General features: G+C 54.5%; 1 protein-coding gene and 1 pseudogene across 1 annotated transcript in view; both read right to left on the reverse strand.

Annotated features, from left to right (window-relative positions):
• Positions 1–15242: 15242 nt before the first annotated feature.
• On the reverse strand, positions 15243–16552 carry LOC116461031 (uncharacterized; annotated as a pseudogene).
• Positions 16553–16557: 5 nt separating this feature from the next.
• The window catches only part of CDH4 (cadherin 4), a 197013-nt gene continuing 190130 nt past the window's right edge, over positions 16558–23440 (reverse strand). Inside the window, exons 17-19 of the mRNA XM_058433264.1 lie at positions 21801–21940; positions 20752–20916; positions 16558–18291 (exon numbers count right to left, since the gene is read on the reverse strand). Of these exons, the coding sequence (XP_058289247.1) occupies positions 18085–18291; positions 20752–20916; positions 21801–21940 (512 nt within the window). The 3' untranslated portion in view covers positions 16558–18084. The remainder of the gene's footprint in view (positions 18292–20751; positions 20917–21800; positions 21941–23440) is intronic.

Consider the following 23440-nt stretch of genomic DNA (forward strand, 5'->3'; position numbering starts at 1 on the left):
AAAAAAAGTCTCTGGCGAAACTGCTGGAGGTAAAAACCACAATGTCTGATGTGAAAATCACAGTGGATGAGGTACGAGATGAACGGTAGAGTGGACGTGGCGGAGGAAAAGAGCAGAGGACCTGAAGACGTAGCAGTAGAAATCATATAAAATATCACACACGGGGGTAAGGGAGGGAAAAAGACTCCAGAGCATCAGTGGGCTGTATGAGGACGATGCCAAATGGGTTAGTATGTCTGTAAGGGAAGCTTCCCAAAGAGGAGAAGCAAAAAAACATTTGAAGAAATAGTGATTAAAGTTTTTCCGAATTTGGTGAAATCTAAGAAGCTCATACATAAGAAACACACAAAACAAAAGAAACATAAGAAACATACAAAAAAACCCGACATCAGCCAGGCGCGGTGGCTCACGCCTGTAATCCCAGCACTTTGGGAGGCCGAGGCAGGAGGATAGCTTGAGCCCAGGAGTTCGAGACCAGCCTCGGCAACGTGGCAAAAACCCAACTCCACAAAAAATACCAAAATTTTCCAGGCATAGTGATGCACACCAGCAGTCCCAGCTATCCGCGAGGCCGAGGCAGGAGGATTGTTTGAGCCTGGGTGGCGGAGTGAGACCCTGTTTAAAAAACAAAACAAAAACTCACAGCAAGGCATGTAAAAAATCAAATGGCCTTAAAAAGAAAATCTTTAAGGAACAAAAGGATGACAGAATATTTTTGTCAGAATATTTGCATCGTTGGAAACAACACAGGCTGGAAATGGTGGAACGGCATCCCGAAAGCACTGAAAGAAAACAACAGTCGATGTAAAATTCTTTTTTTCTTTTTCTTTTTTAGTGAAGTCTTGCTCTGTTGCAATGGTGCGATCTCGGCTCACTGCAACCTCCACTTCCCGAGTTCAAACGATTCTCGTGCCTTGGCCTCCTGAGTAGCTGGGATTACAGGCACATGCCACCACGCTCAGTTAATTTTTGTATTTTTAGTTAAGACAGGGTTTCACCATGTTGGCCAGGCTGATCTTGAACTCCTGACCTCAGGTGATCCACCTGCCTCGGCTTCCCAAAGTGCTGGGATTATAGGCGAGAGCCACCGCGCCCAGTCAATTTAAAATTCTTTACCCAATGAAAACATTTTTTTCTTTAGAAAAGGTGAAATTAGTTTTTCAGAAACACAAAAATTGAGAGTTCATCGCCATCAGACCTGTCCCTGGGAAATGTTAAAGTGATGTCCCGTTGTTACCAGGTGGAATGTCTTGACTGTGGGTTGTCCAGGTTCTTGGTGTGTTGAACAAAGAATTGAACAAAATGCACAAACAAAGCAACAAAAGAACGAAGCAATGAAAGACAAGCAACGAAAGAACGGAGTAACGAAAGCACAGATTTTTATTTATTTATTTTTAAAATGTTTACTGGAACGCCATGCATTGCCTTCATTTATTGTATTTCAAATCACTGTACATTTACTTTTGTGAAAACACTGCCTATATTTTCTACTACAAAAAAAAAACCTAAAAATTGTTTCAGGAACATGGAGAACTAGCCGACTGAAATATTACTGCTGCACTGCAGCCATTTCTGCAATTCCCATTTCTTAAATAACTATCTTGTCTGAAAACACACAATATATGGAGCAATTGTGAAAAACAGACATTTACATAATACTTCTAAAGTCTTACTGAGAATGTCTTTTTGGCCCCGGATAACCAATCATAGGTGCGGCTGCAGTAGCAGGATGTGCGCGTTCCTGTTGGTTCTTACCATTGTGCATATTTGGAACGTTGTTTCGGTTTTGCTGAGTCGAAGGCACATTCCGCAGAGTGGGAGCGGACTCGAGCAAGTGGCTCAAGACACCAACGCCCCCATTGCAATGCTCCCCAGGTTTTTATAAAGCTAAAAGATTTGGTAAAACCCCAGGTGCCCTTTAGAGGCCTCCCATTGGTTACACCCTGTGAAGGATTGATCTGTGGCCAATCAGAGTCTGACGTGGAGGCTTCTGTCTTGTCATCACGGGTGGGGATGCGACCTTGTGCTGCCCAGTCTTGCCTGGAGCTGGCGGAGCCTGCTGCTCTTTTGCTTCTGCCTTAACCCTTGGTTACCCCAATTCCCTATTCTCCTGCCTCAACGTCCTCAACACGTTAGGTAAGGTTAAATAAGCTCCGTAAGCAGAAGGAAAAGTTGTATCAAACGGACACAACAGTGAAGAAATAGCACCAGAAATGGCAACTATGTAGCCAAATATAGAGCTGAACATTCCTGTGAGACAAGGGATTGGAACAGACTTCCCCAAAGAAGAAGTACAGATGGCAAATGAGCACACACAAAGATGCTCAGCGTCATTCGTCATCAAGGAAACACAAATTGGAACCACAGTGGGACACTGCTGTGCACCTCCTGGAAAGGCTGGCACGTACAGGACGGACCATGCCAGTGCAGGGAAGGGTGTGGATTCGCTGGAACCCCCACACCCTGCATGGGGGAATGTAACATGCTACAGACATTTTGGAAATCAGCCTGGCAGTTTCTTGAAAAGTTACACCTCAGTCACCATGTGATCCAGCAGTTCCACCCCAGGTGGCCATCCACGAGAAGGCCTCTGTCCATGCAAAGAACTTGACTTCAACATTCATAGCGGCTTTATTCATAATAGCCGTGAATGGGAGACAAGCCAGATACCCTTCAACAGGTGAATGGATAAAATAAATTGTAATACACCCACATAAGGAAGGTTTTTCAGCCAGAAAAACAGAATGAGCTACCCCAGGGTGCAGCAACGATAACTCTCAAAAGCATTCTGTTTGGTGATAGAGGCCAGACTCAAAATGCTGCACCCTGGGTGGTTTCATTTATATGAAAGTCAGAACTACAGGAATAGCAAATAGAATACAGGAGCCCAGGGCGAGGGTGGAAGAGGGGATTGACTGTAAAGAGGTCCAGGAAGGGAAAGTTTTGGTGTGATGGGATGTTCCACGTAATCATCGTGCTGATGGTTACACAACTGTATACATTTGTCAGAACTCATCAAATTATATTTAAAATTGGTGAATTTTGTTGTATGTAAATTATACCTCGAAGAGTTTTGTCGTCGTCGTTGTTTTCTGAGACGGGGTCTTGCTCTGTCACCCAGGCTGGAGTGCAGATGTGTGATCTCAACTCACGGCAGCCTCGGCCTCCTGGGCTCAAGTGATCTATCTGCATTGCCTCAACCTCCCAAGTAGCTGGGACCACAGACACACGTCACTGCACTAGGATATTTTAAACAATTTTTTTTTTTTAGTAGAGATGGGGTCTTGCTATGTTGCCCAGGCTGGTCTTGAACTCCTAAGCTCAAGCGATCCCCCTGCCTTGGCCTCCCAAAGTGCTGAGGTTGCAGGTGTGAGCCACTGTGCCCAGCTCTAGTTTTTATTTCAATAGCTTTGCACAGGTGGTTTTTGGTTCCATGGATGAATTGTGTCGTGGTTGAAGTCTGAGATTTTAGTGCACCCATCACCTGAGTAGTGTATATTGTACCCAATAGGTAGTTTTTTTTTTTGTTTTTGAGACAGAGTTTTGCTTTTGTTGCCCAGGCTAGAGTGCAGTGGCACGATCTTGGCTCACCGCAACCTCTGCCTCCCAGGTTCAAGCGATTCTCCCGCCTCAGCCTACTGAGCAGCTGGGATTACAGGCATGGGCCACCATGCCCGGCTAATTTTGTATTTTTAGTAGAGATGGGTTTCTCCATGTTGGTCAGGCTGGTCTTGAACTCCCGACCTCAGGTGATCTGTCTGCCTTGGCCTCCCAAAGTGCTGGGATTACAGGGGTGAGCCACCACACCTGGCCTCCCAATAGGTAGTTTTTTGTCCCTCATCCCCCTCCCTCCCTCCTCCTTTTTGATTCTCCAGTGTTCATTATACCACTCTGTATGCCTTTGCGTACCCACAGCTTAGCTCCCGCTTATAAGTGAGAACATACAGTATTTGGTTTTCCATTCCTGAGTTACATCACTTAGAATAATGGTCTACAGTTCCATTCAAGTTGCTACAAAAGACATTATTTTATTCTTTTTTATGACTGAGTTGTATTTCATGACATATATATGTATTTCATTGTCTGTCTCTCTATCTGTCTGTCTATCTCTAAACCTATCTATCTATCTATCTATCTATCTATCTATCTATCTATCTATCTAAATCTATCTCACACTTTCTTTATCTGCTCATCAGCTGATGGGCACTTAGGTTGGTTCCATGTCTTTGCAATTGTGAATTGTGCTGTGATAAACACACATGTGCAGGTGTCTTTTTGATGTAATGACTTCCTTTCCTTTGGGTGGATGCCCCGTAGAGGGATTGCTGGGTCGAATGGCAAATCTACTTTTAGTTCTTTGAGAAATCTCCATACTGTTTTCTATAGAGGTTGTATTAGTTTATATTCCTGCCAGCAGTGTGTAAGCATTCCCTTTCACCACATCCACACCAACATCTATTGTTTTTTGACTTTTTAATGAGGCAGAAATTTAAAAATGAATATGCATTCATTCACTCTAAGAAAAGTCACAGGCAAGACAAGGGTTAAAAAGAAAAGAACAAGTTTTCCTCTGCCTAGCAGGGGAAAGTGCAGCAAAGCTCACTTCAAGGACAGTTATAAGATAACACTGTTTGAGCAGCCAAGGCCAAAGGAATGGGCTCCAGACACCCCCACTCCAGAGCAAGGTTGAGGAAAAAAAGAGAGAAAGACAAATTCTTTTACTGTTACTCCTTTCCCAGGCTTCTTAAGCACGATTATGTTTTACAGATGTCTGTATTTAGCCAGTCCTTGTTTGTCTTTTGACACAGCTATGAGGTCACTAGCTATGCAAGGCCACAAGTTATGCTAAGTCAACAGTTACACTATAGATTACGTGACCTGTCACTGTACGATTAACTGCTTTGTTTTACTCTTGCAAGTCCGCTTATAAAAACCCTGCTCAGTCTTTGTTCAATGCTCAGCTTTTTGGATGTGAGTCCACTGAGCCGGTGCGTACCTCAAATAAACAACAATCGTCCTGTACTCCATAGTGGTCTCAGTTTACTGCAGCGTTAATAGTGGCCATTCTGGCTGGGATAAGGTGGTATCTCATTGTGGTTTTAATTTGCGTTTCCCTAATGATCAGTGATGTCAAGCATTTTTCATATGTTTCTTGGCCATTTGTTTATCTTCTTTTGAGAAATGTCTATTCATGTCATTTGCCCACTTTTTAATGAGATTTTTTTTTTCTTGCTGATTTGAGTTCCTCGCAGATTCTGATGATTAGTTCTTTATCAAATGCATAGTTTGCAAACATTTTCTCCCATTCTGTGGGTTGTCTGTTTAATGATTCTTTCTTTTGCTGTGCAGAAGGTTTTTAGTTTAATTAGGTCCCACTTATTTCTATTTGGTTTTGTTGCATTTGCTTTTGGGGTCTTGGTCATAAATTCTTTGCCGAGGCTGATGTCCAGAAGAGTTTTGCCTAGGTTTTCTTGTTTGCTTTATCAAAGATCAGTTGGTTGTAAGTATTTGGCTTTATTTCTTGGTTCTCTAGTCTGTTCTATTGGTCTGTTATCTACTTTTGTACCAGTACCGTGCTGTTTGGTAACTATAGCCCTGTAGTATAGTTGGAAGTCAGGTAATGTGATGCCTCCAGATTTGTTCTTTTTGCTTAAGATTGCTTTGCCTATTGAGGCTCTTTTTTGGTTCCAAATGAATTTTAGCATTGTTTTTCTAATTCTGTGAAAAAGGAATGTTGGTATTTTGATAGGAATTGCACTGAATCTGTAGATTGCTTTGGGCAGTTTGGTCATTTTGACAATATTGATTCTTCCAATACGTGAGCATGGGATATATTTCCATTTGTGTCATCTGTGATTTCTTTCAGCAGTGTTTGTAGTTCTCCTTGTAGAGATCTTTCACCCCCTTGGGTACATATATTCCTAGGTATTTTATGTTTTTGCAGCTATTGTAAAAGGGATTGAGTTCTTGATTTGATTCTCAGCTTGGTCATTGTTGGTGTATAGCAGTGCTACATTGATTTTGTGACCTGAGTCTTTACTGAATTCATTTATCAAATCTAGGAGTCTTTTGGGGGAGTCTTTAGGGCTTTCTAGGTATAAGGTCATACCATTGGCAAACAGATAGTTTGAATTCCTCTTTTCCAATTTGAATGTCCTTTATTTCTTTCTCTTGCCTGATGGCTCTGGCTAAGAAATTCAGCTAGTTTGCAAAAGCAAAGAAAAGAGGGTATCAGCCTGGGAAAAGGCATACAGGAAGATAGGTCCAAGTGAGCACATCAGATTCAGGGCGAACAGGTGTGTGTGGAGTAGGGTTTGAGGGCTACTGAGTGGAACTCTCAGGTCACAGAGGGAGGACCCGTTCTCCCCCACCATCAGGGTGGCTGGGCTGGTCATTGTGGGGAGCTGGCTTGTGGTCCGCGTGGGTGCCCTCCCCTCTGTGAGTTGGCTCTCTGCCCCGCGCCACCAGAAGTGCATCCTTTGTTATTTCACACTCAGCCTGCACGTGGGCAGTAGATGCAGGAGACAAGGAGACACGGGACACCTGGGGGTATGTTCGGGATGGGCAGGTGGAGAATCCATCTTAGTTGGTGGTAATGGAATGGTTTTAGTGGGTGGAAGTTACAAAGAAGCTTGTTTTGGCTTACCATGGAGTACAAGGGTACCATGGGGGAACCGAGCTGTCCAAATACAGAACTGGCTCTCTTTGCAGGCTGTCTGGGTGAGTGTGTGTTGAGGACGTTGCTGAGAGGATCTCGTCCTGCTGAGGGCTAGATAGGGCTCTTGAACGGCCCAAGGCAGGCTTCCCATGAGGGGTCTCAGGGCCCCACAGCACCCGAGACTGAACCTGACAGGCCCACAGAAGGGCTGGTAGCTAACGGTCAGCACCCCAGCTGCAGTGGGACCCCTTGGCCTCCCTGGGCTCCAGCTCCAGCTCCAGGCCTGGAAGGGCTGAACAGGCGGACACAGTCACAGCTGACAGGAAGTCTGAGGAGCAGCTTGTAACGAGCTTCGTTGGCTGACAGTTTTTTTTTTTTTTTATTAAAAAAATTTTTTTTTTGAGACAGAGTCTCGCTCTGTCACCAGGCTGGATGGAGTTCTGTGGCATGATCTTGACTCGCTGCAAACTCTGCCTCCTGGGTTCAAGCAATTCTCCTGCCTCAGCCTCCTGAGTACCTGGATTACAGGCACGCGCCATCACCTGGCAGATTTTTGTATTTTTAGTAGAGACAGGGTTTCGCCACCATGTCCAGGCCGGTCTCAAACTCCTGACCTTGGGTGATCCTCCCGCCTCGGCCTCCCAAAGTACTGGGATTACCGGCGTGACCCACCACGCCCAGCTGGCTGACAGTTTTATGTTACCACGAGCGCAGCTGCTTGTCAGGGCAGGTCTGTGGTTGTGCTACGGCTCATTAACGAGATTGCAAATCATGTGTCTCTCCTGCGTGTGCCCACTCCCCCTGCAGGCCTGTGTGGCACTCCATAAGCAGCTGGCTCAGGGAGAGCATCCTGGATGGTCACCATGCAGGTAAGACGAGGAGGACACTTGGAACCAGGCATTGGATGCGAGCCCCGCCCCATGGGAGGGGGACAGGTGGGACACTGGGCACCTGGGGGACCTGTGAGCCAGCTGGCCCTGGGCTTGTGCTCGGGGAGTGAATGATGGGTTCTGACCCCCATGCACCCCTGCGGGCCCCTGGCATCACTGGCCCCATCCTTCACCCCTGCCAACCACACTTGCCCTGTGCCTCTGAAGCTCCCCCACTAAGCAGGTGGAGTCTAATTCCCCGCCCCTTGACTGTGGGTTCAGCCATGTGACTTGCTTTGACTGAGGGGATGTTCACTGGGCATGTGGTGCCCTGAACTGAGAGCTGCGGTGACCAGGCTGCTGTCCTGTGTTGCTGCCATCAGTGAGGGTGGCTAGCCTGCTGGTCAGGAGGAGGACAAGGGAGTTGGGGGCAGAGCTCAGCTGCCCCCCGCAGCCTGGCTTGGACCAGCCAACCAAATGCTGACTCTGTGCTGCTGAGATCGTGTTTGTGTTTGTTAGTGAGCAGTAACTAGCTGATACATGGTCCCAGCAACAGACAAGGAAGCCCAGAGGTAGCTAAATGACACTTCCAAGGCTACACAGCATCTTCTACTGGGAGCTGTGTAAGAAATGACCCCCCCCCCCCAAACCCTCCATCCTGGCAGCTGAGGGATGAAGGAGAGACCCAGTCCTCCTGTTGTCCACTTCCTCAATATCTGGGTGGGACCCCTACAATATCTTGATTTTTTAATGTTGACAATTGTGGTCAGCTGAAAAATCCCCCCACCCACCCCCACCGCCCCAAAAGGAAAAGAACCCATGAAGGTGACCTTATTTAGAAATAGAGTCTCTGCAGATGTGATCAAGTTAAAGGTCTCAGGATGAGATCTTTCAGGACTAGTCGTAGGCCCGAAATCCAGTGGGAAGTGTCCATATATAAGAGGGAGACGGAGGGAGTTTACACTAAGATGAAGTGAAGATGGAGGTGGAGATGGGAGTGAGGCGGCCATGAGCCAAGGAACTGGAGGCTGGAAGAGGCAGTGAGGGCTTGTTCCCTAGGTTCCCTGGAGGCAGCTCATCCCTGCTGACCCCTTGATTTTGGCCCAGGGATACTGATCTCAGACTTTCGGCCTCCAGGACTGGGAGATCATAAGTGTCTTTGTTTTAAGCCACCCAGTTTATGGGACTTTGTTACCCCAGGAAACAAATACAACAGTATATTCAACACCGTAAAGTGTGCTGTGCCAGGCAGACCGTGCCTGAGGTTGGGCTGGCCTGTGGTCTGCAGCGTTGACCCCTTCTGAGTCCCCTGAGGGAGCCCCTGCCTGCCCCAGGCCAGGGTCTCAGTGCATCCGGCTCAGTCTCTGCTGGGGCCACAGACCCTCCCTCTTGCACCTCCGTGTGCTTGAGATGAAGAGCCGGTGCTGTGTCCTCAGGCCGCTGAGCGGTAGCCCTTGGGTGGCTGGCCGCAGTCTCAGGGGCAGGAACGGCACAGGGGGCTGAGCAGGGATTTCAGGTGCTGTCCCTGCCTGACCCTCCTAGTTGGCCCAGCTGACTTCTGCCCGGCTCAGCAGCCAGGGGCCCAGCAGCAGGGAGGTCAGTACCTTGGACAGCGTCCTGCAGCCCGCTGTGGGATGAGAAGGGCTGTGTGTGTGTGCATGTGCATGCGTGTGCACGTGTGAGTGAGTAGGGGTACAGGGTCGCGCAGCTGGCTGGGCCATGCCTCTTTCGTCTGCCCTGCGGATGGGTCTGTCAATACCTGGCTGAGTGGCCAGTGCCATGGATGAGTGGCTCTGCCCAGATAGGCCTGTGAACTGACCTCTCTGAATCCTCCTGGGACAGAGGAGTGACAGTGACCCCCATCCTGGGAAATGACCCAAGAGAAGGCCCCTGGGGCTCCCTGGAAAGGGCCCCAAGCTGGAATTTTCAGGTCGTTTGCCAGGCCCTGGCCTCTAGGCCTGTAAGCACCCCCTTGAAGCTGGGAGGGGGGTGCTTTGTAGATCACCTGACCCCCACCCCCACCACAGGGCCTCACCCTGCGAGTCTGATTACAAGGAGTGTCCCCTCACCGGGACTCCTGTCCCAGGCCTACAGCAGTTGCCTGATTGTGAATGTAATTAACTGCTGGCACCCTCAAAATTAGCAAGTGGCTAATTGTGCCTGTAATTATCAACTGCACCTGTAATTAACCGTGTGAGTGGTTTTTTGTTATGCAAGTCATTGTACATGTGAATTGTGCCCCAGGAAAAGGAAGGTGGGGGGCCCAGGGCTGGGGGAGGGGAGAGGGTGGGAGGGGGCCCAGGGCTAAGGGAGGTGAGAGAATGGGACGGAGGGGCCAGGGCTGTGGAAGGGGAGAGTGTGGGAGGGAGGGCCCAGGGCTGGGGGAGGGAAGGGGTCACCACTGGGCCCAGACCTGTGGCCTGCCCTGCGGGGAGCTGGGACTGACCGGCTCCTGAGGCAGAGGTGGAGGCTGCTGGGTCTGGCACCAGCGTGGGGCTCAGGTCAGACTGCTGCTGCCCAGCAGGGGCCGGGGGGCTGCCTGCTTCTTGGAGCTCAGTTTCCTCAGCCTTTGAGCTCAGCCTCCACAGGTCCAGGGTGGCTGGCACTGACACTGTGCAGGGCTCCACTCTTGGGCCAGTGTGGACTCAGGCTCTCAGGGCAGGTGGGGTCAGGGGACTAGGCAAGTCATAGACTTTGAGGACCCAGAGTCTGGTGTGGGAGAACCCGTTTGTGCCGGGACTCATGGTCTGGGGGGCTGGGATTCTATAGTGGGGAGGCGAGGCCAGGGCGCCAAGGTGATCAGAGGGGCACATTGGCTTGGGAGAGGCGGGCAGAGCAGGGGGGGAGAGCATGGGGCTGTGAGCCTACGACCCCCAGCTTGGCTGGGACTTGGCAGGAGAATGTCCTACCTGGGCGGTGCCCATGGCAGACCCACCTTACGGCCACGTGCCAGAGCGGGTGCAGATGGATGGGATGGTTGGGAGGCTCAGCCTGGGGGGTCCTGGATAGTTGTCTGCAGTGATGGGCAGTGAGTGGCCTGGCCCAGCCACCCACGGGCAGTCTCTCAATGCACAGACACTGCTGCACTGACCCTACATGGGGCCTGGCTGGTTTGGGATGGAGGCTGTCCCAGCTGGGTCCCCTTTGTCATAGCCAGGCAGGCACTGGGAGCCGATGCTTGTGCCCTCCAGAGGCCCAGAGGGAAGGCGGGTCCTGACCACTGAGGGCCTCCGAGGTCAGGCCCAGGACTGTGGACTTTGTCTCAGGTGTGTTGGGAGACTCAGCGTTCCCCTAGAGTTGGGAATGCAGCTCAAGTTCACGTCCAAACCCAATATGCTTTGGAGGGACCCTTCCCCCACCCAGTACCACAGCCTCCTGATACAGTGCTCTCTGCGTCCTGGAGGTGTCCTGTTGCTGTGTCCTCCCATGGACAAGAGCAGAAGGCGAAGGGGGAGGCTTTTTTATCAGAGCACCAATGTCATGCACGAGGCGGGAGCCCCTGGGACCGGGATGGCATCTTATCAAAGGGCAGGGGGTGGAGAGCTGGGCCTTTCTGCCCCTCACCTTCCGCCATGTGAGGACGCCTGGATGGCACCATCTGTCCTCACCCAGCACCAACCCTGTGGTGCCTGGATCCCAGACTCCTGGCCACCAGACCTGACCCATGTTCCCGTCCATTGTGATCAAGTACCCAGTCCCGGCAGTAGGTGGTTACAGCACCACACATGGGACAGCTGGTTATCGGACATAGTGAGTTGGCCTCCTGGGCTGGTTAGTAAGGATAATAGGCTGGCTTCCTGGGCTGGTTAGTGTAGTTAATGGACTAGTTCCCACCCGGTTAGTGTAGTTAATGGCTTGCTTTTCTGGGCTGGTTAGTGTAGTTAATGGACTAGCTTCTCACATGGTTAGTGTTGATAATGGGCTGATTGATAATGGGCTGATTAGTGTACTTAATGGGTTGTTTTCCTGGGCTGGTTAGTATAGTTAATGGACTAGTTTCCCACTGGGTTAGTGTTGATTAGGGCTGGTTTCCTGGGTAGTTAGTATAGTTAATAGGTTGCTTTTCTGGGCGGGTTAGTGTAGTTAGCGGACTGCCTTCCCACCTGGTTAGTGTAGTTAATGGGTAGTTAATGCCCCAGAGCTGCTGGAGGCTGGGTAGGTGCTGTCTTTCATCAGGTGGTCATCAGGGCCCTGGGCAGCCACTGAGCAGGTGTCCCCCGTGCTTCTCAGTCCTGGCACCCAAACCCCCAGCTCCCACGGTGCAGACAGTCACACTGCTCCTCATCGTCGGTGAGACGGGGCGGCCACGGTGCAGAGAGTCGCAGTGCTCCTCGTCATCAGTGAGACAGAGTGGCCACGGTGCAGACAGTCGCAATGCTGCTCATAATTGGTGAGAAAGGGCTCCCACGGTGCAGACAGTCGCGGTGCTCCTCATCGCTTGGGAGAAGGGGCTCCCACGGTGCAGACAGTCGCAGTGCTCCTCATCGTTGGTGAGAAGGGGCGGGGCTGCTCCCCTGACCTTGGATGCTGCTGAGCTGGGCTGCCCAGAGGGAGGTGCCTGAGGTCCCCTCTCCCCCAGGAGAGGGGACTCATGGTGGCTGCCCGCCGAGGGCCAGAAGCCTGTCCAGTATCTGGGTCTGTTCCCCCAGACCTCAGCCCTTGCTCCTCCAGCCTCCTGTCTCCATGGCTCCTCCCAGGCCGTCCCTACCAGCAGCTTTGGTCACCCTGCCTGGCCCCCCTGCCGTGTGTTGACCTGTCTGGAGCCCCTCCCCCCACCAGATGGAAGCAGAACTAAGGGAGGGGACATGTTTGTTGCAGCGTCCCGTGCCTGGTACAGGGTTATGCTGAGTGTCACCCCCAACCCCCAGCACCACCCTTGTTTTTACAGAGGAGGCAGTGGAGGGCCTTGGAGAGCATCTCCCCTGCTGAGGAGGGTGGGCTGGGCTGGGCCTGGCTTCAGGCGTCCCAGAGCTGGGGCAGCCGAGGCTGTGTCTCTAAGGAGCCCCCCAGTGACTTTGAGGCCAAAGCTCCGTGGGGCGCGGGAGATGCCTGGGCTGTTGTGCTGGTTCTGTGTCCTGGGAGGCCCCCAGGGACACAGGGAGGCCTGAGTTCAAACCCCGCTTGCAGTGGGCGACTACCCCTCTCTGAGCCTCAGTTTCCTCATCTGTAAAGTGGGGGTGACCATAGCCCTTCCATGGCTGGTTCTGTGGGACCCAGAGTAAGGCCTTGGGACAGGTGGCATTGTCTGTGCCTGTCCTCTCCATCCGAGGGCGCTCCCGGGGCTCCCTGGGGACCGTGGATAGGCATGGAGTGCCCGTGAGCCTCTGTGTAGGAGCCTGGTCCACAGGGCATTGTGCTGGGGAAGCCTCTGGAGCTCACGTCCCCTCCTCTAGAGAGGACTAGGCCTGAACATGGCCCCCAGAGCTGCCGTTTGGGGACCAGCGGTGATGGCCTCAGCTGGAAGGGCCTGGGGAATGTCGGACTGCATGCCTGCAGAAGGCCCAGCTCACTGCCAAGGTGAGCCCCACTGAGGGGTACAGCACTGCTGCATGGCCTGTGCCGACTCTGAGGGGCCACTGAGATGGTGTGCTACCATCCCCTGGCACCCAGGCCTCCAGCAGGGCGCCTCCAGCTGCAGTGGTGACCAGCCTCCTGCCTGGCCATCCCAGGAGGCCCGGCCCAGGGACTTGAGCCTCCTCATGCCCCCCGCCTGGGATAAGGCAGTGACAGGAAAGAGGGAAGCAGGAAGCGTGGAGAGGACAGGAGGCACGGAGGGCAGAGGGCGGGAGAGGCACCTTCAGAGGCCCAGCTGGTGTCACCACTGCAGGAGAGCCTCCACCTGAGGCTGGGGAAACGAGGTGGGGAGGGAGTGATGCACGCGGCACCCGGCATCCGTGAATGGGGCTCTGGGGCTTGGTGGTTTTATCTGCTGATGTCGGCTGTGGCTGTGGAGGGTTTGCATCCAAACATGTCAGTGGCCAGAGGCCTATCTCAGTGCATGTGCTGCCTGTGTTTGCAAGTATGTGAACGAACGTGTGTGTGCACACGTGCATTGCATGCATGTGCATATACACGCGGGTGTGCATGTGTGCTCATGTGTATGCAAGCATATACATGTGTGCACATGTGTGTCCGCGTGCTGGCACTTCAGCCCATTTGACTGTGCCCCCACCACAGGGGGAGGAGTCTACAGGGCTGGGGGCCATGCGCTTGCCCCTCCAGACACCTCTGGGCACCAGGACCCTGAAACTCCTCACAAAGTGCCTTGAGCCCCCTCTCTGGTCTGCCCAGGCCTCTCCTGCAGGAGCATTTTCACCAGGTGGACCGATCCCGAGGCCCAAGGGATACTGAAGCCAGGACACGGCTGGCTGGGGCATCCACATGCCTACACGCAGGCCCCCTGGGGCACTGGGCAAAGCTGGAGGTGGGAAGAGAGGGAGGTGGGAACAGCGGGAGGTGGGAAGAGAGGGAGGTGGGAAGAGCCACAGGCCCAGGCCAGCTCCTTCCTTGCTGCCACTTATGGCACCAAACTCCAAGGAGTCTGAGAATTCCAAATTGGCCCAGGCATTCCATGGAGTCCGGGAGGTGTATATGCCAAGGTAGGAGGGGAATGTGATTTTGCTTGTTAGCTTCATGGATACCTTCTAAACCCTTTAAAACATTGAGACAGATGGCATGTGGGCCCACAGGTGTGAGGAGCGGGCCTGGCTTTGTTCTTTCTGTTTTCCCGCAGCCTAGGACAGCGCCTTGAGCTGCACAGGTGCTCAAGGAGGGTGTTCGGCATGGATGGAGCTCATGGTGGCCGCCACCTCCCCCGTGTGCACCCACCTGCCGTCCCAGAGCACCATCTGTTTCTCCAATGCTTGGAAGAAAATCAAGCCAGGACGAGGCCGACTAGGAAAAAGGGGGACTTTATTCAGTCTCTGGAGCAGCGCGCCCCGCCTGCCCGCGCACAACCGCTCCGCAAGGGTCTACTCAGTTCGGGACCAAGACTGTCTGGCACTAGAAACACACTGAAAACATCAACTCTCTTCCCTTTTTTTTTCTTTTTTTTTTTTTTTTTTTGGTACAAAATGATACAAACAACAATACAAAATAGTTGTGCTGTTGACGATTACAAAAAAAGGTGGAACGTTTAACCTCGCGATGCTCAGATTCGCAGGTGTGAGTACATCATACTCCAGTATCTTTCCCCAAAACAACTGTGCTCATGCGGGCTGCTACACATTTTGTCCATTTCAAAAAGAAACATGCAAAAAAAAATCGGAATGAAAAAAGGAGAGAAAAGAAAAGTAAAACGCGTTCCAATTTTACAGAGAGGTGGTCCCCGGCTGGGCCTGTTGCGAGGTGCTATCCCTCCTACGGACCCACGGCGCCGCAAGCTGGGTCACGTGTGTCTGGGAGATTCCGTGTTGATTCTTTTGGTGTTATTCCTTTGAGCACTGACAGAAATTGAGACTGCCCCTCGCCCAGCTTTTTGCTTTGGAGAGAACAGAATTATCATCTCAGTGGACTGTGTGTGTCGGCTGGTGCTCATGCTGGGGAAACTGACGCATCTCTGAGAGCCTGACAGTTGGACATTGCTCTGACACATTGGTGGCAGGAGGCCGAGCATTTTGGATGTGCTGAAAGACACTACAAAGAGAAACCTGCTGGGCCAGAAATCGGGGCTGCCCAGGCCCTGAAGAGTACTGTGGCCCTGGGCTGGGGGCTGCCTGCTGACCAAGGCCAGTCGTTCCTGCCACTCCAACCTGCAGCGCAGGTTTCTCCTGTTTGCAAAACAAAAATTTCCTAAAGGAACCAAACCATGCCATCGCACCTGGCCAGCATTGGCCTCCCGGCCTCCAGCGGGGGTCCCCTGATTACAGGCAGTCGTATCTACAAGCTAAGGAAGAGAGACGTTCGACACTGATTGTATGCTTAGCTAACGCTAACTCAAGTTCGGAGGTGGAGCTGGGAAGGTGCGGGAACCCCATCTTTCTCTGGCCCCCAGGGGCTCACCGTTGTGGGGGTAAAGGGGAAGCTGCCCAGCTGTTTGGAGCAGGGATGGGCACGGGAAGCCCTACGAACGTCCCTCCAGCTGGCACTGCAGCTTCCGCCTGTGTGATTCGGGCAAAAGGAACGGGGGCTTGGCAGTGACAAGAGGCTGTGGGCGAGGAGGGGAGCTGGTGGGAGGCGGCACCAACGTCGCCCAGGCCTCCTGGGTAGCGGCGGCTGCTGGTGGGACTGGGGTCTCCTGGTGCTGGGTCCTGGGAATGCCAGCCCAGGGTTCAGGGAACCCAAGGAGGCCTCAAAATTTCAGAGAAAGGAGTTCATGCTGCCCTGGCTCCCCGGCCATGGTCACACTTAGAACAATCCACGCACACTCCTCAGGACTGGAGCATGGACTTCCCCAAACAGCAACAGAGATTTCCAGTCCTTCCACTAGCCACCCAGCCGTCCCTCCAGCAGCCATGCCCCACACACTCACGAGCATTCTTGTTTGCATAGCATAGCTCAGAACTGGGGGACCCCGGTGCGGCCCGGCCGGCTGCCCCTTGACCTCTGTTGGTCCATCATCTCCTGGACTAGCTGTCTGCAGAGGGGGGCACCCAGCACATGGCACAGTGAACCCCGCCCTCCCTGGGCAGCCATGGGAGGGTCGGAATGGACAGGGCTGGAGACTGGGACCCCAGCTCAACTCCGAAGGCTGCACAGGGGCGGCTGTGAGTTTGGTTTGGACAAGGACCCTGACGTCCAACGGGAATATGCCGTGAGCTTGGCACAGATGTGTGCACTCAAGGCCAAAGCTTTTCAGAAAAGGCGTGACCTTAGCCATGGGGAAGGGCCATGGGCTGAGGGGGGCCGGTGCTCCTGGTGGAGCTCATGCTGCCCCCCACAGGCACCCCGAGACACTCCCTGACCCCAGCGGCAGGTGCAGGGCGGGGCTCCGGGAGGGCTCGCTGTCCTTCCCCAGTGCTGGCACTGCCCTGCCCGACACCAGGTCCTACCCAGGGTCCCTGGTACCTCACCTCCTTCCTCGGGAAGCGAGTTGTCACTGGCCTGGGAGAGACAGAAAGCTGACCAAGCACGAGGCTTCCCCACGTGGGGCCTGCCCCCTGCTGCAGCCCGAGGCGCCCAGACACAGCCATGCCAGAGGGAGAATGCACCCTCCGAGTTTTCTCATGCAGTGAACACAGGCAGCCGAGCGCTGTGCCGGAGGTGCCGGGACACAGCCCCTCTCACTGTCCTGCAGAACCGATTCCTTCCCCCTGTCTGGCTTGAGTCAACCCAGCTCTGGAGATATAGCAGTGCCAGCCTCAAGGACAGCAGCAAGTCTGGACCCGGCCGCAGCCTGCCCCCGACGCGGGTCCGTAGGAGAGGAGAGGCACCGTCTGCAGCGTGCAGAGGCATCTGTGTGACAGGTAGGCACAGCAAGATGGGGCCTCCCGCCACCCACACAGGCTCACAAGCGTCTGGCGGGAATCAAGAGCACAGGCTGGGGACGGGGAGGCTGCGCAGGCTGCTGGGTGTGTTCTGGTCACCACGTCCACCCGTAACTGCCCTCTCCAGCCGCCAGGGAGGGTCCTTGGTTCCTGCCATCTGCACAGCCCCCGGATGGTTGGAGCTGTCGAGAGTGTCCTAGGGTTTGAATTGATGCCTGTCGCGGGGCCCTTGATGGCACCCCATGTGGTCTGGTCACCAGGGTCGGAGGGCTGGAGCCAGGATGCTGGCTGGTTTGGACAACTCTTCTGGACCAAAGGCAGAGGGGACCTGGCGGCACTCGGGGTGACAGGTGGCCCTGAGGGAGGCCTGGGTTGACTGGGGGTGGAGCCCCTTCAGGATGACCCCTGTTCCCCTCCAGCCCCCCGCCTGAGCTCCTCACAGCATCTGGGAGGGGGTGGGGAGCAGCCACAAGGCGGGGGTAGTCCGAGCCACACCTGCCCCAGGGCTTTCTGCTGCTGGGGCTGAAGGGCTAAGCCTCTTGGCTGGCCTTGACTCCCAAGAGGCTCAAGACACCCCCAAATGTACAGCAAAGGCTGCTGGGATTTGAACCCCACTCTGTTTTCAAACAAGTCACCCACTTTTTCTTAATACAAGACCAAAATAAGAAAGAAAGACACAGTCTCCCCCATTTCTGAATGATGCCTTCAGAGCTGGGACTAGCTGGGGCCGGAGGCCGCTCGGGATGGGAAGGTGGGGACGGTCTGTCAGCTTTAGTCACTCCTGAGTTTGAGGGAATCTGATACATGTACCAAAAGGCACTTTGTTTTTTTTTTTCTTTTCTTTTTTTTTTTTTTTTAAAAACAGCGCTTCTGTTCTAGGAAATTCAAGTGAAGACAGAGTGCCTCTTGCTGTCCTTCAGTGCCAGCCAGCGCGGTGCTGGGCAGCGGCCGCGTGCAGGGCGCTGTGGGGGTGGGTGCTCATGCTAGACAGCTCAACGTGGGGGTTGGGGGGCCTCCTAACAGCACTAAGGACACGGCCGCAGGGAGTCGGGAAGACCGGCCGCCTCTGCTCGGTCCTGCTCCTCCGGCGTCCGAGCACAGCTCTCACTTCAGTCCGAAGACGCGAGGTCAGTCAGTCCTCTTCACTGCCTCCGTACATGTCCGCCAGCTTCTTGAATCTGGGCCCCCAGTCGTTGAGGTAATCGTAGTCTTGGTCCCCGGAACTGGATGAGTTCAGGGAGCTGACGGAGCCTGCGGTGGAGCCGCTTCCCTCGTAGTCGAAGACCAGCAGGGAGTCATAGGGGGGTGCCGTGGGGTCATTGTCGGCAGCGCGGAGTCCCTGAGGGTCACAGACACAGAGTTAGGGTGCAGGGCGCGCCGTCTTAGCCCCGGGATCTGACGGAACGGAAAGCGAGGCCCAGAAGAAGAGGTAGGGAGGTAGGACGTTGCATAAAGTAGGTGTCCAATAAGCGCTCTCTGCATTTAACTGAAGGGCATTTCTGAGTAGAAAAGGGCATTTGTGAAGATGGAGTGTGGGAGTGTTGAAGGGGCAAACTCAAATCCAGCAGCGGCCTGTGGGCGGGGGAGGCGGAGGGTTGGGTAGGGCCGGTGGCTGGAGTTCAGCTCCTCCCAACCCAAGGGCAGATGAGGGGGGTGTGGGGGAAGGTGGAGGTGTGGGAGAGGGTGGGGGGGAATGTGCGAGGTTATGAGGGAAGGGAAGGAGGGTGTTGTAGGGGGTTTATAGGGGAAGGGCAGGGGGGTGTGAGGGTTTATAGGGGAAGGGCAGGGGGGTGTGAGGGTTTATAGGGGAAGGGCAGGGGGGTGTGAGGGTTTATAGGGGAAGGGCAGGGGGCTGTGGGAGAGGGCAAGGGGTGGTCTGGGGGAGGCGAGGGCTGGGCCCTGTGGCTGAAGCTCAGCTCCTCCTAAGGGGGCAGGCAGGTGGTTCTGCAGTCCAGCTGACCATTGTCTGGAGGGAAAGTGGACCTAGGGTGGACAGAAGTCAGAACCTGGCAGTTACGAGTATGGCACTCCCACGGACAAGCTTTGGCAGTGCCGTGGGTGTTGCTGGAGCCCCGTCCTTTCCTCAGTGCCCACGGGTGCTACCTCCATGCCAGCACCTGCTCCTCCTGTGGCCCTGGGAGAGGGTACTCAGTGTCATTCAGTACGGACTGGTTTGTCGTTTTCATTTTTAATTTCTCCTAAGAGCTATCTAACAGTGGGCTTTATGTATTTATTTTTAAATTTTTCTGAAATGGAGTTTCGCTCTCTCGCAGGCTGGAGTGCAGTGGTGCAACCTCGGCTCACTGCAACCTCTGCCTCCCATGTTCATGCGATTCTCCTGTCTCAGCCTCCCAAGTAGCTGGGATTACAGGCGCCCGCCACCATGCCCAGCTAATTTTTGTATTTTTAGTAGAGACGGGGGGTCTCACCATGTTGGCCAGGCTGGTCTTGAACTCCTGACCTCGGGTGATCCACCTGCCTTGGCCTCCCAAAGTGTTGGGATGACAGGTGTGAGCCACTGTGCCCGGCTAACAGTGGGCTTTAAATTATAGACTGGGCAGGGCATACGTTTGGGGATCTTTATGTTTTTATGATGTCATAGACGGTAAGCGTTGCATTGTCAGAGCAGCTTCTGCGTGTGCAGTTGTAGGAATTTCATTTGTGGCCTGGAACACCATCTGCTTTGGGGAAACCTTTCTGTGTTTCTGCTGAATCACTGCCTGGGTTATCTTCTGTTTAAATCAAGTCCTTTAAAGTGAGATTCTGACCTAGGCTGAGATCTAAGTGTTGCTAAACCTTTAAAATGCAGTGGGCATTGGAGGGCAGGTGATGAAACCACAGGGGCTCACGCCGGCTAGAACTGGGATGGAGGACACCGTGATCCCTGCAGAGCCACAGGCGAGGCCAGCCTGGAGCCTCAGAGTCACTGCCCGGAGGACGCGCCCTGGGAGGAGTCTGCCCTGTTCGACTTGCCCCTCTGTTCGCTTCACCACAAAGGAAGATGGGAGCGAAGACAGGGAGCTGCGCATTTTAAGTCGAAACTGAGTGTTTCCCTGGCGACATCGTAAGAGATGTTTCAAATGTTTCTTGCAAAGGGGAAGATCGAAGGCTGGGGTGTGCTGTTCGTTGGACAAGTCCCCTCCAACCCTCAAGTGTCAGGTTGGGCACGTGGTCAGGCAGGTGGTCAGACGGCAGCCCTGGAAGGCGGCCACCTCTGTGTGACTCCCACCTGCTGTGTCCTGATGCTTGGGGTTGTGGGGGCTGAGGGGAGGGTTGTGGGGGAAGAGTGGGGAGGGAGGGCAAGTTGGCCTGGACCCTGAGACCAGGCTTGGGCCTCTGCCTCTCTGAGCATGTGGGTAGGCCAAGCCCGGGAAGGCCATTCCCAGCTGCCATGGGCTCTGTGTAAGGTTAATACTTGGGGGGCTCATTGCACCAAGTGCGGCTTCGCCGCCGTCGCCCCACTGATTCTCCTCCTGAGGCCTGTCCTTGCTGCTGGTGCCTCTGCTCCAAACCCGAATTCTTATGAAGCCCCTGCCGTGCACCCAGCCCTGCATGTTGATCCTTCGCCTAGCCCACAGGTAGGAATCCTCGTCCTTGGAAAGAGGGCCTGCTGAGGGAGGTGATTTGCTCAGGCCACCCAGCTGGAGGGGCAGAGCAGGGCCTGGAACCCAGGTCTGAGCTGCCTCCTCCCCACGGCGGCCGCCGGCACTGTGGAGCTGGCTTCTGTCTGTGTGTTACTAGAATTTAATTTTTAGAGGAGACACCTTGCCGGGACCCCCCACTGCCGAGAGGCACACACCTCATTGATGAAGTCACCGATGTCGCCTGGGTGCGGCACCATAGGCCTGATCGGGTACTGGGGCTCGGCGCCCACCGGCCGCTCATCCACGCGACGCACGCCAGGGGCTTTGCTTGGCACGTGCCCCATGGCTTCCGGCTGCTGCAGCTGGCTGAGGTCGTAGTCCTGGGGGAGGGAGCCGGGAGGAGTCAGGGGCATCAGAAGAATCCACCAAGCCCCCCTTCCGCCGTGCATCCTTTTCTGTCACCTGGGCCACAGATGTGCCTGCTGCCCTGTGGCCTGGTCTCCAAGCATCCCACAGAACCATGCTGTCCCCTGCTGTGCCCCTCCACAATGCCCCACCTCCTTGCCCTTTACCCCAATCCCTCGGGCAGGGATGGGGGCTGTGCCTGGCTGTGTTCCATGGCCTGGGGCTTTCCCCGAGTGACCCCACCACCACGCTGCTCACCAGCCATGTGCCCCAAGTGCTCAGGGGGCCAGGAGCTGGGCCTCTGCAAGGCACATTCCTTGCATTCATTATGGTCGTGTTGCGGGAGGGGTGGGGAGGGGTCTGAACTTCAGATGGGTTTAAGGACTTGCCCCGATTCCCTGAAAGGCCAAGGGCAGACCCAGATTCCAACCAGCAGCTCTCGCAGTCTACCCTCCCGGGCGCCTGATGCACTGCCCCTGGTCACTCGACAGCCCTCTGCACACATCAGCATCTGCGAGTGGGCATCGGTGTCCTTGGCCAACCCGGAGTCCCCTCCCCTCCAGGGCACAGGGCAGCACTGGGCTGGGGCTGGCGGTGGGAGGGAGAAAGGCGAGGATGGGAGGGGTCCCAGGATCCCCCATGGGGGATGCAGGTGCAGTGTGCACAGCCCAGCCCAGGCTAGATATGCAAACGTGGGCAGGGTGGCCAGGCTAGGAAACGGTGCTCCCCTGCCTGGCACCTTCACTGGTGAAAAGGTTGAAATGTCTTACTGTTAAACCCCAGGGCAAGCCCTGCTGAGACACTAGTACACGTGAGAGCCGGCCTCGCGTGGGGAGGTGGGGGCGGGCCGCGGTCTCACCTGGTCCTCCTCGCCGCCGCCTTCCTCGTCATACTTGAGGATGTTGTCACGGACGTCGTCCTCAGGGTCAATAAGCAGCTGCTTCGTGTGGCGCTCCTTCTCCCGCCGCTTCATCCACACGACAAACAGCAGGACCATGGCTGTGGGGGAGGGCCGCCCGTGAGCAGGGTGTGTGGGTGTGCCACGGGTGTGCACACGCATGCCTCTGTTTGCCATGTGTCTATGTGGGTGTGTACATGCAGGTGGCACACAAGCATGACTCTGTGCCCATGTGTGCATGCACACGTGTACTACACACGCGCATCTCTGCACATGCAGGCCTCTGCACATGTGCGGCCCATGTGCGTGTGCATTCGTGGATGTAGATGCTTCATGTGTGTCTGTGTAAGCATGCATACGTGTATCCACAGGAGGATGTGTTTATGAAGGCTTGCACGTGTGTGCCTGTGTGTGAGCGTGTAGATCTGTGTATGTGTGTGCTTGTGTGTTCACGTGTGTAGATGCACACAGAAGTCTGCACAGGTCTGTGTGTGCATGTCTATGCATGTGTCTTCATGTGTACTTCGCGTGTCTGTGTATGCTCATGGGGCGAGTGCATGCACGTGTTCATGTCCACAGTGCATGTGTGCCCATGTGTCTGTGCGTGCGTGCATGCCTGTGTGTGTGTGCATGAGTTTCCAAGGCACAGCCGCACTGGCTCAGGCCGTCTCCCCAGCTCACTGCCTGGGCACTGGGCTACATTTTGAGACATCATTGATTGATTTACAAGCTCGCCCTGCTCTTGTGCTCCCCTTTTGAGGAGGCAGCCAGCTCAGGGTGCCCCTCGCTGCCTGGGGGCGGGAGGACATGGGGGGCTAGGGGCCCACCCACAAGTCTGAGTGCCTCTTCTGAGCAGCAGGAGGGAGATGGCTTCGGCAGAGGAGGTGGAAGTGAGGTTTTAGGCACATAGTGTCTTGGTAGGAATCACTGAGAGAGGGGGGATGGACTCCCCCATATTGAAAGCGGCTCTGCCCTGGGAGGAGAGGGGCCCAGGGAGGGGATCCAGGGATCCTGCTTCCTGCGGGCCCTTGGGGCGGGGTCGGTCCAGGGCTTCGCTGGACAGAAGGGCAGCCCCACCCAGTACCGAAGGGGTCACTCAGAGGGGCTCTTTCCACCACTCAAAGGAATTGGGGTACAGGCTCAGAAGTTCAGGTGCATGTGGAAATTGAGAGGTAAAGCCCCTTGTGGGGTGCATGGAGGGGGCCCTCTCCCCCAAGCTGAACTGGACTCTCCCTGCCTTCCGAGGTCCATGTCCAGGCCTGCCTCCCCTAAACAGCCTTGCTCACTCTGGACCCCTGGCTGCCTCTGCTGCAGGAAAAGCCTGGTGCACCCATCTGCAAGGCTCCGGGAGCAGGTAATGCGGCCCACGCCCCCAGTAAATGCCTGCACAAACCACTCCACTGCATCCTCCTGAAGCCTCCCGTCACCGCCCATGTCACAGATGTAACGACTGAGGCCCAGAATCACAGGTGTGCTCTTATGTACCGCAGAGGGTGAGCCCAGAGGCGAGAGGGGCGGCAACCCCCCAGTCAGGAGGGCTGTTTTTTGCCAACCCGATTAATCGGCTGTGGCTGCCTGAGTGCCGTGAGGAGGATTCCGAA

The sequence above is a fragment of the Hylobates moloch genome, unplaced genomic scaffold (assembly GCF_009828535.3).
Source record: "Hylobates moloch isolate HMO894 unplaced genomic scaffold, HMol_V3 SCAFFOLD_21, whole genome shotgun sequence".
Classification (NCBI taxonomy): Eukaryota; Metazoa; Chordata; class Mammalia; order Primates; family Hylobatidae; genus Hylobates; species Hylobates moloch.